This window comes from Spermophilus citellus (assembly GCF_964194105.1).
Source record: "Spermophilus citellus genome assembly, chromosome: 17".
Classification (NCBI taxonomy): Eukaryota; Metazoa; Chordata; class Mammalia; order Rodentia; family Sciuridae; genus Spermophilus; species Spermophilus citellus.
Window position 1 is genome coordinate 56,897,179 of NC_138199.1, and position 15,891 is coordinate 56,913,069.

The 15,891-nt window shown below is 42.9% G+C and overlaps 1 protein-coding gene across 5 annotated transcripts in view; it reads left to right on the forward strand.

Moving 5' to 3' along the window:
- STAT3 (signal transducer and activator of transcription 3) overlaps positions 1-15,737 on the forward strand; it is a 59,794-nt gene extending 44,057 nt beyond the window's left edge. For 2 of the 5 annotated variants that reach the window (XM_081271355.1, XM_081271354.1), the window contains exons 12-24: positions 2,357-2,386; positions 2,486-2,579; positions 2,673-2,720; positions 5,960-6,043; positions 7,118-7,216; positions 7,329-7,464; positions 8,202-8,254; positions 8,482-8,576; positions 8,695-8,834; positions 9,548-9,760; positions 12,887-12,929; positions 13,220-13,332; positions 13,961-15,737. In XM_081271355.1, coding sequence (XP_081127481.1) covers positions 2,357-2,386; positions 2,486-2,579; positions 2,673-2,720; positions 5,960-6,043; positions 7,118-7,216; positions 7,329-7,464; positions 8,202-8,254; positions 8,482-8,576; positions 8,695-8,834; positions 9,548-9,760; positions 12,887-12,929; positions 13,220-13,332; positions 13,961-14,016 — 1,204 coding nt within the window. In that variant the 3' untranslated portion in view covers positions 14,017-15,737. The remainder of the gene's footprint in view (positions 1-2,356; positions 2,387-2,485; positions 2,580-2,672; positions 2,721-5,959; positions 6,044-7,117; positions 7,217-7,328; positions 7,465-8,201; positions 8,255-8,481; positions 8,577-8,694; positions 8,835-9,547; positions 9,761-12,886; positions 12,930-13,219; positions 13,333-13,960) is intronic. The other 3 variants (XM_081271357.1, XM_081271356.1, XM_081271358.1) reach the window with 3 other exon arrangements.
- The last annotated feature ends 154 nt before the right edge of the window (positions 15,738-15,891 follow it).

Below are 15,891 nucleotides of genomic sequence, written 5' to 3' on the forward strand. Positions count from 1 at the left end.
ATCTTGAGAATATAGGTAAATAAATATGTAATGGGAAAATGGCACAACCCCTTTGGAAGAATGTTTGGCAGTTTCCTAAAAAGTGAAACCTTCGTCTGCCATATGATGCAGTCCTTTCATTCCTAGGTATTAACCCAAGAAAAATGAAAGCAAATATACACAAGTGTCTATTAGCAGGTGAATGAATAAATGATTTGTACTGTATCCACAGAATATACTCACCAACAAAAAGCAAAGCTTGAATAAATGATTTGTACTGTATCCACAGAATATACTCACCAACAAAAAGCAAAGCTTGATTGATAGCTGTAACACATGAATAAATCTCAAGATAATTATGCGGAGTAGAAAGAAACCAGACCCCCCAAAAGAGATATAAAAATATATATGTTCTAAAAATGTAAATGATCTGTTGTGACAGAAAACAGTGGTTGGCCAAGGGCAGAGTAGAGTGTAGGCCTGGGAAATGGATTACAAATGGTCATAGGAAAACCTTGAGGGTGATTGATACATTCCATGATTGTGCTGATGGTTTTACAGTTGGACATAGTATATATATCCATAAATTAACCTGATCAAATTGCACATTTTAGGGCCTGGGGTTGTGGTTCAGCGGTAGAGTGCTCACCTAGCATGTTCGAGGTGCTGGGTTCAATCCTCAGCACCACATAAAAAAAAATTAAATAAATAAAGGTATTGTGCCCAATTATAACTAAAAAAAATTGCACATTTTAAACAGCAGAGTTTATTGGTTGCCAATTATACAACAAAATAGTAATACTAAAAAGGAATATATATACATATCTATACACGTACATACATATACATATATATGTGTGTTATATACATACATACATATATACATACATGTACAGGTGCACACCTGTAATTCCAGCAACTCAGGAGGATTGCAAGTTCAAGACGAGCCTAGGCAACTTAGCAAGACCTTGTCTCAAAATAAAAAATAAGAAAAGGGCTAGGTGGCTGGGATTATGACTCAGCGGTAGAGAACATGCGAGGCCCTGGGTTTGATCCTCAGCACCATATAAAAATAAATAAACAAAATAAAGGTATTGTGTACAACTAAAAAATTAATTAGAAAAGAAAAAAGAAAAGGACTAGGCATGTAGCTCATTGGTAGAGCGCCCCCAAATTCAACCCCAGTACTGCAAATAAAAAAATAAATGAATAAATACATAAGCATAAGTTAGGCATGAGGGGGAACTTTCTGATCATGCGAACTGTTATGTTTTAAAATGTGATGTGTGGTGGCTGGAAATGTAGCTTAACACTTATTTAGCATGCTTGAGATCCTGGGTTTAATTGTCAGGAGTACAACAAATAAACAAAGAAATAAGATGTGATGTATGGAAAGAAGTCTTATGAATGGTTTAAAATTAATCAGTTTTCTCTTATAAACACACATAAAATGTTCTATTTAACAAACAGTACCTATTATTAATTCTGTATATGTAGGTAAATATATAACAATAGAGAAGAACTTTTAAAATGGTTCCCAATTAAAAAAAAAGGGGGCAGGGGGACTAAGAAATGTGACTATATAAAAAATGATATATTCAGGCTGGGGTTGTGGCTCAGCAGAAGAGCATTCAACTCACACATGTGAGGCCCTGGGTTTGATCCTAGCACTACATAAAAATGAATAAATAAAATAAAGGTATGTGTTCAACTACAACTAAAAAATCAATATTTTAAAAATGATATATTCAACAACAGAATTTTAAAATAGAGTGATCACACTGGAAGAATATTTTCAGCTGTCTCAAAGAAGGTGCTTGCTCTGAGTTACAGGAAATAGCAGACCTTTATAGAAAATCCAGCGTGGCTTAAGTTAGGATATTTGCAACCCAGTATAACTGGAAATGCAGAGTTTGGGCAAGTTCCCAATGATGGTGAGATCAGTGACTCATAGAAGTCCTCAAGGATCCAAGATCTGTCTCTCTCCTCTGCCATTATTAACCATCTCTTGCCCTCCAAATTTCCCTTCTGGGTAGCTACATGGTTGCTTGCAGCAATTAAGGTCATGTGCTTTCTTACTCATGTTCAGCTGAATCTTATAGAAAAATATAAGTCCAGCCTAGAATAGAATTATAAGTAGATCATGTCCTCACCTCTAGACTCTTGGTTTGTGGGCATGCTATGTTCTGATGAATGTAAAGACCAGGATTCCCCTGGAGTGTCTATTACTTAAGCATGTACAGGGATTTATGTTTCACATCTAAAATGTAACTAAATTGAAGAATTTCCCAGGAGCACCATCCATGTAAATAATACAGAGTAGGATCTTTGAAGAAATGCCTGTCCTCTCACCAATCTTAATCTGTGTTCTTAACAGAGACTCTGGGGACGTTGCAGCTCTCAGAGGGTAAGTTAAGCCTACAAGCTTCCTTTTGTTTTGTTTAATCTAACATTATCCTCTGGCCACTCAGTCACCCTTGTGGTTGGTTTTTCTCCTGTGATTCAGATCCCGGAAGTTTAACATTCTGGGCACAAACACAAAAGTGATGAACATGGAAGAGTCCAACAATGGCAGCCTCTCTGCCGAATTCAAGCACTTGGTATGTCAGAGGAGCCCGAACCCCTCTTCACATAGGGCCTCTGGCCAAGGGAAGGTCTGGGACAGCTTCATATGACTTTTTCTTTTTTTACAGACCCTCAGAGAGCAAAGATGTGGAAATGGGGGCCGCGCCAATTGTGATGTAAGTTGTTGGGTATGAAAGCCAATGAGGTGGGGTTCTTTTGAGGGAGAGAAAGAGAGTCCTCTTATTGCCCAGAATTAGAGGCTTTAAGCTGTTACTTCAGAAAAGTCACTGTGGGCCACCCTGAGGTGTTCAGAAGGCCCTATGCAGTGGAGTTCTCTGGCTTGGAGCCAGAGAACTGTCTGGGGAGTTAGCTCCTCATTTAGGAGAAGTGGAAAGTCCCCTGCTGAGTTGCTATCCACACCCACTTGGTAGGAGGGACGCTTTCCACCTTGCTTGGGGCTTTCCAAATTCCCTTCCATCTTTTGCCAGCTGGCTCCATTTTTACTGACCTGTTTTTCCAAATGAGATGGAATAAAGGGTGTAAATGTATCAAATGTTTTTTATTTATTTATTTTTTTAAAGAGAGAGGAGAGAGAGAGAGAGAGAGAAAGAGAGAGAATTTTTTTTTTAATATTTATTTCTTTTAGTTATTGGCGGACACAATATCTTTGTTTGTATGTGGTGCTGAGGATCGAACCCGGGCCGCACGCATGCCAGGCGAGCGCGCTACTGCTTGAGCCACATCCCCAGCCCTGTATCAAATGTTTTTAAGAACAAAACTGGGGCTGGGGCTGTAGCTCATTGGTGGAGCACTTGCTTAGCGCGTATGAGGCCCTGGGTTTGATCCCTAGCAGTCAAAAAAGAAAAAGAAAAGCAAGATGTAAAATAATTTGAGTAGTGCATTTTTAAAAAATACACTGGCCAGGTGTGGTGGTACATGCCTGTAATCCCAGCAGCTTGGGAGACTGAGGCAGGAGGATGGCAAGTTCATAGCCAGCCTCAGCAAAAACTAGATGCTAAACTCAGTGGAATCCTGTCTCTAAATAAAATACAAAATAGGGCTGGGGATGTGGCTCAATGGTAGAGAGCCCCTGAGTTCAATCCCCAGTACCAAAAAAAAAAAAAAAAATGCATTACACAATTTTACATGTATTCACATATGTTTAAAACTTCTGAAGCCAGGCATGGTTGCCCATGTATATAGCTCCAGCTACTTAGGAGGCCAAAGCAGGATTTATTGCTTCAGTCCAGGAGTATAGACAACCCTGGGCAACTTAAGGAGCCTGTTTCAAAAGTAAAACTTCTGGAGACATATATACCCACAGAGCTTATATATTAGTGATGATGTTAATAGACAAGGTTATTTTATATTATCTGTTATATTTGCATATTAAACTGAATATACTACCTCCATAATCAGAAAAGGAGTATTTTAAAAATAAATTCAAAGGACTGGGGATGTTCCTCAAGGATAAAGCATATATTTAGCAAACTTGAGGACTAGCACCAAAAAGGAAAAAAAAATTGTAATTCTATTTCTGACTAACTCTTGTTAAAAATAAGATTGCTGATGGGGCTGGGGTTGTGGCTCAGCGGCAGAGCACTTAAGGCCCTGGGTTGGATCCTCAGCCCCACCAAAAATAAATAAATAAATATATTGTGTTCAACTAAAAACTAAATATTTAAAAATAAATAAATAAATTAGGTGCTGCTGGGTGTTGTGGCACACGCTTGTTGTCCCAGCAATTTGGGAGACTGAGGCAAGAGGATGATAAGTTTGAGGCCAGCCTCAGCAACTTAGTGATACCCTGTCTAAAAGCGAAAGATAAAAAAGACTCGGGATATAGCTCAGTGGCAGAGTACCCCTGGGTTCAATCTCCAGTACCAAAGACAAAAACAAACAAACAAAAAAATAAGGTTGCTGTTCTGCTGGTGGGAGTAAATATTGTTAGTCACTTTTGAAAATATTTTGCCATTATAATAAAGGAACATAGCTGGGCATATGCACCTAAAGTGTCAGCTCTTCAGGAGCCTGGGACAGGAAGATCACTTGAGCCCTGGAGTTTGAGGCCGACCCAGGTAACATAGTGAGATTCTGACTCTTACAAAACAAAACAAAAAAACTATACCCAATAGGGGGGATGTGGCTCAAGCCGTAGCGCGCTCGCCTGGAATGTGTGCGGCCCGGGTTCGATCCTCAGCACCACATACCAACAAAGATGTTGTGTCCGCCGAGAACTAAAAAAAAAATAAATAAATATTAAAAAAATCTCTCTCTCTCTCTCTCTCCTCTCTCACTCTCTCTTTTTTTTTTTTTTTTAAAACTATACCCAATAAACAAGCAGAGGTATTCGCAGGATTCAACAATAGAGAAATCTTTGCATTAGAGTAACAGGAGACATTTACAAAATATCAGTGCTACTTAGTTTTAATTTAGAACTTAAAATTAAAGAAGTACTCATTAACATTATAATGGAAAACTGAGTTGTGGTGTAGTCCTATAATGGAACACTATATAACCGTGAAAAAGAATAAATTGCAGGTGCCCACACAAATTTCACATTGAGTGAAAAGTGAGCCAAGAAGAATACAGATTGGGATTCCATCTGTCTGAAGTATACAATCATCTCAAACTAAACAATATATGGATTGTTTAGAGAAATAAATAAACTGTAAAGAAAAGCTAGGAAATGATAAATCCAAAAATAAAATGGCAGTTATTTCTATAGGAAGATGGAAAGAAATGGAGTAGAGGAAAAACATCTGCAGAATTTCAGTGGTAATGGTCTTTTAAACTGGGTGGTTGGGGTGTAGTTCATGTAGTTCAGTGGTAGAGGAGGCATGAGGCCCTGGGTTGATCTCCAGCACAACAGCAACAACAACAACAGAAGAAGAGAAGAAAGAAAATCCAGTCAACAAACTGGGCGGCAGATTCACAGATGTTCTTTTTTTAAGTAGGGATTGAGCCTATAGCACTCTACCACTTTGCTCCATCTCCATCCCTTTTTAGTTTTTATTTTGCCTTTTCCTAAGTCGTACAAGCCTGGCTTTGAACTTGTGATCCTTCTGTCTCAGCCTTTTGAGCACTGGGATGACAGGCATCTGTCACGGCTAATGGCAGGAGTGTCCATTGTTTTGTTGTTTTTTATGCCTTACACCTTTATAAGTAACCTGTAGGATTTGTACGATATTATAATAAAAACCAAGTGAAAGGTCAGGTTGAAGGTCAGCATCGGAGAGTCCACATATTAAAGAGAGCATGTGCTCAGTATGTGTCCTTGGCAATTTGTCTGTGACCATCCTATGGCTCACCCTTCTTTGCATAGTAAGGCTGTGGAGTGTCACTTTCTAAGACTGTGGCTGTTGATACCAAGTTCCCTTCTCTCTGAAGAGGAGTGTCTTTCTTGCTATTGTAGGCCTCCCTGATTGTGACTGAGGAGCTGCACCTGATCACCTTTGAGACTGAGGTGTATCACCAAGGCCTCAAGATCGACCTAGAGGTAAGTTCCGCAGAATTGGAGTGGCCTTACATGCAGGGGTGACTCAGGACAAGAAGGTCTAGTGAGATTTTATTACTAGAGAAGGTGGAATGAACACAGTTTCCTAAGTACAATATTTATTTATTAGTTTTTTTCCTCCAAAAGATTCTTGGTGTCCCATCCAAGAATAAAATTTGCTCGAATGCTCAGAAAACATGTGAACACTTGACTTTTGGCAGGCTTGATATGAGAAACTGTATTTAGAAATGATTAGGGTCAACTGTAGAAAGTTTGGGCAAAATCCTTAGCAGCCACTTTTTTTTTTTTTTAAGTTGTAGTTGGACACAATATCTTTATTTTATCTATTTATTTTTCTGTGGTGCTGAGGATCAAACCCAGGGCTTTGCACGTCCTAGGCAAGTGCTGTACCGCCAATCCCAGCCCCAGCAGCCACTGTTTTGAGTATGCAGAAAATCACGGCATTTGCATTCTTTTGCATGCCTTCTGGATCTTTAAATTGAATTAGACTAGGAAAAGCAGGAATCCTAGGCTTTGATTTCTGAGTCTGCTGTGTTTCATGGGAAAATGCAGATTCTTGGGATTTTGGAGAATGTCTTTTCCAAGTCTTATAAATGGGGAATCTGGGACTGAGGTTGTAGCTCAGTGGTGGTGTGCTTGCCTACCACTGGCTTTGATCCTCAGCACCACAGAAAAATAAATAAATAAAATGAAACCATGAGTCAAAATGCATCTTTCCTCAAAAAAAAAAAAAAAAAAAAATGCATCTTTCCTCCTTAAAAAAAAAAAAGTGGGGAGGGTGGGATCTGGGGCTTGAGTCAGACTTTGAGCTGTCAGATTGTACAAGTTACTGGTACAGACCCAGCCAAGCCCCGGGCCTGGGTTTGGCATGCTTTCCCTCTGGGCGTTGCACTGACTCATTGAGAGTCATTGTCTTCCTCCTTCTTGCCCAGAATTATCAGCAGGTGTGCTTTTTTTTTTTTTTTTTTTTTTTACTCCAAACCTGTGCAATATGGAGATTTTGGAAGCTGTGAAAACCCCTCTGCCTCCCTAACTCATCCCCCACACACTCCACAGACCCACTCCTTGCCAGTTGTGGTGATCTCTAACATCTGTCAGATGCCAAATGCCTGGGCCTCGATCCTGTGGTATAATATGCTGACCAACAACCCGAAGGTTAGTGTCCCAACCTCTTGGAAACCACGTTCTCTTGTAACTTCTTGGTACCTGAGGCAGGTCATTAGCACTACCCTCTCATCTAAATGAGCAAATGTGTTATTTTCAATAGAACGTGAATTTTTTCACCAAGCCCCCAATTGGAACCTGGGATCAAGTGGCTGAGGTGCTGAGCTGGCAGTTCTCCTCCACCACCAAGCGAGGCCTGAGCATCGAGCAGCTGACCACGCTGGCAGAGAAACTCTTAGGTCTACATCTTGCCTATTCACCCCGCTGCTCTCCTCAGACCAGGAATCTGGCCTGGGGGCTTGAGCAAGGCACCCTGCTGGTGCCAGGTTGGGAAGTCAGGGCACTGAGCAAGTTTGCATCCTGGTGATCATTTTTTATGAGGTGGGAGGAAGATTTCTTTTCTCTTGGTTGCTGTCTTCTTCGCCCTTCCAGGGCAGTACCCTGTCTGACCTTAGAAGATACCTTAAGTGTGTGTTAGAGGATGGAACTAAAGGCTTGACATTTCCCATCCATTTCTTCAATAAACTCAGGCTAGGTTTTAAGTTTTCTCCCCTCAAAAAAAAATTTAAGTAGAATACTTTTTGTGTTATCTAGACTCAAAGTTAAAAGTAGCTTTGTCCTGTGCTGCTACAAAATGCAACCTTCTAATCCTAGCTGTGAGCTGGTTAGTGTGTGCCTGGTCCCCAGACCACCACAGCAGGCTAGGAAGAGGGGCTTGATACTTACCCACCTTCTGCTGGGCTAAAGGGCAACTCGGGTGTGGGAATCCGGTGACAGATATGGGCATATGTGTTTGCATGTGTGTTTGTGCAAAACATGTACGGAGGCATGCACACACAATGGCTACCTTCACACACGTGAAAGCCAGTGGTTCCTGGCCCATTGTGGGGCAAATATATGTACTTTCTGTTTTTAAGAAATAAGATCTTGAACAAAGCTGAAACTTTTCTACTTGTTTTTTTTTTTTTTTCTTTAGGACCTGGTGTGAACTATTCAGGGTGTCAGATCACATGGGCTAAATTTTGCAAAGTAAGTGATCTTGTTAAATTCTTGTGGTCACCTCTTGGGAGCGGAGTGCTCATCTGGGAGGTAGTTGTAGAGGACGCGAAGCCTAGAGATCTGAACTCTTCCTCCAGCAGCCAGTGGGACCTCCTGGAGGGTAAATGGGCTGGAAGGACTTTGGAGGTATACTGTGTTCCAAGAGGGAAAAGGCTGGATGGTGGTGGACTTAGCTTTCCTATTATTCTTTTCCCTAGGAAAACATGGCTGGCAAGGGCTTCTCCTTCTGGGTCTGGCTAGACAATATCATTGACCTTGTGAAGAAGTACATCTTGGCCCTTTGGAATGAAGGGTAGGTTGAAACTCCTGCCTGGCAGAGGGCACCATGCGAACATGTCACGCGTGCTCTCTCAGTAAGCCAGTGGCTGGGGATGCCCTCTAACAATGTGGTTGCCCCTCTTTGGCTCCAGGTACATAATGGGCTTCATCAGTAAGGAGCGGGAGCGGGCCATCCTGAGCACCAAGCCCCCAGGCACCTTCCTGCTGAGATTCAGTGAAAGCAGCAAAGAAGGAGGAGTCACTTTCACTTGGGTGGAAAAGGACATCAGTGGTAAGCCTGGCTCTGCTTACCCCACCCCTGGCTCTTGCTCTGCTGTCACCGCTTGGCTGCTACTAGACACTAGACACAAGCACCGACTGCCCCCTGGAGGTCGTAGATGGCCTCAAACTTGCCTCTCCTGATCCCAGGCTTTGTATACAGTTGAGTAACTTCTCTTCAGATTCTCCCAGCGGAAGAATTGCTTTGTCAGGTTGCTTGCTCCAGTGGCTGATATTTGTTGATTTAATTTGAGATTTAAATTTTATTCTTTATCCCATCTCCTTTCTTCCCTAACTTATTAATATATCTTAAGCCTGGGAACCAACTAAATAGCCTTTCAAAGTCAGCCTAAGCCAAGCATGGTGGTACATGCCTGTGACCTGAGCCACTCAGGAGGATCAAAAATTTGATGTCAGCCTTAGCAACTTAGTGAGACCCTGTCTAAAAATTAAAAAAAAAAAAAAACTATTTTTTTAAAAAAAGGGCTGGGGATGTAGCTCAGTGGTAAAGCACCCCTGGATTTACTTCCCAGTACCACAAAAGAAAAAAGGAGAGTCGGGGGAGAGTCAATCTCAACGTTTTCAAGGTGCCCCACAACTGGATGGCTATTCAGGGTATCAAACTCTGGGCTGGCATAACTCTTCATTCAGAAAAGATAAACAAGCCATATTCTCTGAGATTACTGGCTATGGGTTTCATTATCTTTCCTTCCCAAATCCCATTAGGAAAGACCCAGATTCAGTCAGTGGAACCATATACCAAGCAGCAACTGAATAATATGTCATTTGCTGAAATCATCATGGGCTATAAAATCATGGACGCTACCAATATCCTGGTGTCTCCACTGGTCTATCTCTACCCTGACATTCCTAAGGAGGAGGCATTTGGAAAGTATTGTCGGCCAGAAAGCCAGGAGCATCCTGAAGCTGACCCAGGTAGTTGTTGATTTTCCACATTTATGGCATTTACTTCTTGGGGGAAGTTGGAAACTACAAGATTCTTAGAGGATAGACAGGCAAATGTCCAAATAACTCTTATCTAGTAGATATCGGAAGGTTTGAGACTCTGCCTTGGGTCTGGTGTGCTTTCTTTTATTATCACTAAATGCATGGCCACTGTCAGGTGAGCTGAAGGAGGGCTTGCTGGAGGAGATGGTCCTTAGTGGCATCGCAGCCTGGTTTGCGACAGAGTGGGGAGTGTCAAGTTTGTAGGGGAGGACAAAAACTGGTGAGAGGGGTGTGAAATTGGTATTTAGAATGTACAGCTATTAAAAATAAGAAATTTTTCAATGTGCAAGAGCGTATGTAGTATAAAAGTTAAATACAAGTTAGTTTACGTTAAGCCTCTAGTCTCTGGGGCTGTCCCAAGCATAGAGGAGGTAGAGTCCTCTGGTCTGTTCCCATTCAGTGCTTGCTGCTTTGACTCTCTAGTCTCTGTCCACATCCTGATGAGGAGCCTGTATTTGCCAAATCTTTGCATTTATATATTTGGTGCTGGGAATCAAACCCAGGGCCTCACACTTGCTCAACAAGTGCTCTGAGCTACACCCCCAGCCCTTTATTTAATGTTTTGTAATTATAGAACCAACAGTGGGCTCTTTAAAGTAATCCTTTGGAGATTTGACTTCCTTGCCCCAGTTGCTTTTCAAAAAACTGTTCTTGTTGGGCTGGGGTTGTGGCTCAGTGGTAGAGCACTTGCCTAGCATGTGCGAGGCACCGGGTTCAATTCTCAGCACCGCATACAAATAGATAAAATACAGGTCCATCAACAACTAAAAAAATATATTTAAAAAACAAAAACCAAAAAACTGTTCTTGTTCACATAGCACACACGCACAACCCCACTGGTTGCCCTCCTGCCCTTTTACAGGAATTCCCTCCAAGGATTTTTCAGGGTGGGGGGAAATGAGACTTGGAAGAGGGAATTTGAGCTGGTTGACAGTTGACTTTCCTTTTCCCTTTGTTCTGGTATTGAGTTCAGTTCATAGTGTGGAAGAGTTTAGCTTTCACTTCCTGTCTACTGCTTATCTCTCTTTCCACCTTGTGTTTCAGTTAGGAGATCTGTTTATCAGCCTTTCTCACACTACTCTTTGTTCTTTCTGCACAGGACATTGAGGTTTAAGTGCTGGTCCTTTGGACTAATTTTGCTTTCAAGATCCCAGCTCCCGGTCTGAGGCTGCATCCTCCATCTCCATCCATCCTATGGGCAGGAGGCACATCCTTTCCTGTCAGGAGACATTCCCTTGGGGGCCAGGCACTGATCACAATAAAGAAACTAACTACCTAAGATGTGCCTGCCTTGTGAGTGAGCAAAGGAGCTTGGCAAGAGTGTGGCTAGAGGATAGGAACTTTCAAATGAGACTCTCAGGGAGGTGAACCTGTGACCATTTCTTCTCTTTTTCCATCTTGAGAGCATTATGGTATGAAAGTTTCTCAGAGATAGATCCTCTTTCCAGGACTCTTCCCTCCTCCTTACTTTTCCACCAGAATCCCACACAGTATCTTCTTTTGGCCTGAAGGAAGGATTCTGAGCCACTTATAAATTAGATAAAGTACATTCACAACCTTGTATGGTGCCACATGTAAATCAGCTTTTTCTTCTTTATTGGGCTTTAGTTCTTGGCTTCCACAGTTCCCTCTTAGGGTAAAGCTATTTTTCTCAGCTCCCTTGATCATTGGAGAATGAAATCCTTTTCTCTCTAGGATGTCAGCTCCTCTCAGGTCTGGACCAAAAGATTTGAATTTATGACACCAGAACCCTGCCTCCACAGTTTCTTTGGATTCTGTAATGATTTTAACCTATTTCTTGGTCAAAAAGTAAACTTGGCTAGCCACCTACAGGCTTCCCCTTGGTGCCCTCTCAGACTCTCATCATGCATCTGATCCCTCAGTTTCTCTGTCCATCCCCCCATGTGTCTGTCTGTGCTTTTCTTGACTCAAACACCTTGCCTCCTATGTAGTTTGTTCACCTGGATCCTCAAGGTCCTGGACTTCTGCCAGGGTTCTCAAGGCTCCTGGACTTCTTAGTGCAAGCATTCAGTATCCAAAATTCATTGATTCTAATTGTCACATTTCTAACAACAGAATCAGAATTACAAATGACTGGGGTTATAGATGATCAGAACCTCTTTCATCCTCTACTTGAGAAAGTGCCTCGCCCCAGGACTCTTAGCTATTGAAGATGTCCCTGGGCTCTCTGGTCTCCTGACTTCTAGTTGGATCAGTTGTACTTCACCACATGACATCTCCCCTGTGTATACAGGCTGCCCTTTTTTTATTGTATTTATCCAACTGGGAGATTACTAATATCCTCCTAGAAAAGTGTGAGAGAAGCCAGGTGTGGTAGCACACACCTATAATCCCAACAACTCAGGGGACTGAGGCAGGACAATGGCAGACTCAACAATTTAACAAGGCCCTCAACAACTTCTCAAGATCTTGTATCAAAAAATAAAAAGAGCTGGGGATGTAGCTCAGTGGTCGAGCTACATTTCCTGGGGTTCAATCCCCAGGAAAGAAAGAAAGAGAAAGGGAAAAATAAGGTGTGATAGAGGCAGATTATAGTGCTTGTAGGAATAGAAATAAAACCCTCAGCTTGGGAAGCCATTGTTTTCGTGTTCTCTTAAATACTGGGTCATGTTGGTATCTGGGTGGAACACTATGCCAAGTCTATATAGAGTTGGTTCCTATAGGCAGAGAAATTATCTAAGAGATATGACCAGGCAAGAGGAGAGTCTTCAGACCACATGGAGACAGTTGAATGTTTATATAATCCAGGGAAAAACTGAACACAAGGTTGCCATTAGTCTAGGCTCAGGTGAGACAAGGTATACCACAGTCTCTGCAGCTCGGCAAAGCCTTGTATGAAGAATTGGACTTCAGACTGCAAATGCCTGAGACATCAAATAGTATGTGATGAGGAAGGGCAACCCCTGTGGTCAGATGGAGGTTTTCAGACAATCTGTATAAGGATGGAGTTTCATGTCTGCATCAATGAGGCCAACAGCTTCCTTCAGTCCTGTACACATAGGTCACCATCAGTAAGTCCAGTTTTCTTTTTCTCAGGTGCTGCCCCATACTTGAAGACCAAGTTTATCTGTGTGACACCGTAAGTGGCTTCCTTTCCCAAATGTTGCATTCATTTCTGATGTCCTCAGTTATCCCCCAGGAATAGGGAGGACACCGGGTGAGAGTATCCCATGAAGGGTTGGAAGCTCCTGGGCTGTGTTTAGCACTCAGAGTGACCTTGTGTGTTAAAAAGCTTGAGCTTTTATTTTTCTGTTGGAGACCAGAGTTTGATGGCTTGTGTGTGTGTGTTTTGTTCTTTTTTTTTTTTTTCCTCCATTGTGTCTTGTCAACCCGGCCCTTTCCCCTCCTGCCGCTCCCCATTTCCTACAGAACGACCTGCAGCAATACCATTGACCTGCCGATGTCCCCCCGCACTTTAGATTCATTGATGCAGTTTGGAAATAATGGTGAAGGTGCTGAGCCCTCAGCAGGAGGGCAGTTTGGTGAGTATTTGGTGCTCAGACTTTGTCCCTGTGAGGCATGTCGGCCCACTTTCCGTGATCTTGATGTATACAGAGCCTGTCACCACATTGGTAGGAGGAGGTTCTAGAGCTCTCCAGCAGAAACAGAATGTACACCATGAATATAAATATAATTTTTCTAGTAGCCCTATTGAAGACAGTAAAAAGCAACAGATGAAGTTAATTTTTACAATATATTTTATTGAACCCAGTAAATCTGATGTACTGTCATTTCAACACATAAGAAAAAAATTAGTTTTGCATTTTTTTTTATCCCAAGTCTTCTAAATGTAGGCTTTTGACAACTATAACACACCTTGATTTGGACTAGTCACATTTTAGGCACTTGGTGCCTAAGGCTGCCATGTTTAGATCTTCTTGAAACATGGAGAGCTGGGAATGAGTCAGGTAGGAAAGAAGCTGAGCCCTTCCAGAGGGCAGGGCCCTGTAGGAAGGGGAGGAAATCTGGCTTTTCTGACCCTATTTTGGCCTGAAGGGGCAGAAGACTGGTGAGCATGGTGACCTGAGCCCTGTCCCCTGAAGGGCTGGGGGGATGTGCCCTGCCTGCTTCAGGGTCAGGTGGCTGAACCAACATTTTCTCTCTCTTCAGAGTCCCTCACATTTGACATGGAGTTGACCTCGGAGTGTGCTACCTCCCCCATGTGAGGAGCGAGAACGGAAGCTGCAGAGATGTGACTGAGGCACCTACCCGTGTTCCACCGCCCCTTAAGCAGCCAAACCCCAGAGCATCTGAAGCTCCTCTTTGTGGTTCCAGATTTTTTTTTTTTTTCAAATCTCCTACTTCTGCTATCTTTGAGCAATCTGGGCACTTTTTAAAATAGAGAAACGAGTGAGTGTGGGTGATGTGCTTTTATCTAAATGCAAAGAAGAACGTTCTCTGAGACCATGATGGGGGCATGGAAGGGGGTGGCCAGCGGGAGAAAAACGGAAATGTCTTGTATTCTTTTGTTCCCCTGCCCTCTTTCTCAGCAGCTTATTGTTGTCATTTGTTGTTAGACAAGTGCCTCCTGGTGCCATCGGCATCCTTCTGCCCATTTCTGTGAGCTAATGCCACAGGCTGCCTGTAGCTGCTACTCTTGGCATTGCACTTTTAACCTTGCTAACGTCCAAATAGAAGATAGGACTATCTAAACCCCTAAATTAAAAACATAATAATAATTAAAGGGCAAAACACACTGTAGCAGCATAGCCTTTCTGCATTTAAGAAGACTCAGTTCATGGCCTCCTTGGTGCTTTAAGCATTCAGCTATCTTCAGGCTGATAATTTATATAAACCCTGAAATGGGTATCAGATCAAACCCTTAAAAGACATCGAAGCTATGGCGTGGCTATTGGGTTTGAACTGGGAGGGTTGAGGAGAACCAAACATCCCAGACTCTTGTTATTTTATTTTCCTTGGAGTGTGTTGGCCTGCTAGAGGGTAAGGCTGGGAGGGGGGCCTGAAAATCCTTGCTCCCTTTCTCTTTGGACTTTGGCCCTTGTTCAGAGCCAGCTTGTTCCTGCGTGTTCCTTATCAGGCCTAGGATCCCACTGGCTTCCTTTCCCACAGATCCCTGCTAGTGGCACAGCTCCTTCCCTCGTCTAAAGGACCCCTGTCCCAAAAGAGAGAAGTTATAGGTTAAACATGACTCAGACTCCAGGTCCCCAACAAAGTGTCTAGTTAAGCTCAGGGAATATGGTTCTTATCCCAGTTTCTTGGTGACATCCAAAGGCACCTGTACCCCTTCTTCACTTGTTAATATAGGGCCAAGGCTGACTGATAAAATCAAGGTCTGTCCCTCCTGTGAGGTGTACACACCTGGCCTCCCCCAAAGCTGGTGACTGTCTGCCCCCTCTGGGGCCCCCGGGTGAGGCAGAACAATGAGAATGCCTGCACCTGCTCTGGCCTTCCTGTCAGTGCCTGCCTCCGCCTGTCAGCACACCTCCGCCCTGCATTTTGGAACGCTTAGCAGCTGGCGACATGAGCCTTCTCTGACCAAGAGGCATGGCTGGATTTGGCGACTCAAAACCACCTTGCCTCAGTTGATCAGATTGTCTAGAATTCTGTTTGTTAGACCCAGATTAACTATAGCCTGGATTAAGGGGGTGAGGATGAACAGGGCTTGCCTCGACCACCTGTGTCCTCTGGCCTCAAGATGGTTATTTGTGTAGGGAGCTTTCCCTTCTCCAGTAACACTCTTCAGTACACAATAAGCTGAACTCATAAACTGAGAGACTATGTAGAAAGGTGAGGTTGGGGCTTACCTTTGGGTTTAATCCCTAGGGACCTAGGGCAAGGGCTTGGGCTTCTCTGGAACAGGTATTATAAAGTTCATGGCTTTAGGTAGCATGCTCGTCTGGTTTTAACTGATTATATATAGCAAAAGTTCTACAGGAGCCGAGTCTTATTCTGGCCCCCCCTTCAAAAAAACAGAGTCCTCAGGACCTGCCCATTTTTTGTCTATTGTCCCCTGCCGGTCCCCAGCCAAGCCAAGGGATTCCCGTGGTTTGTAAGCTGCTGTCCCTAGCCACTGCATTTGA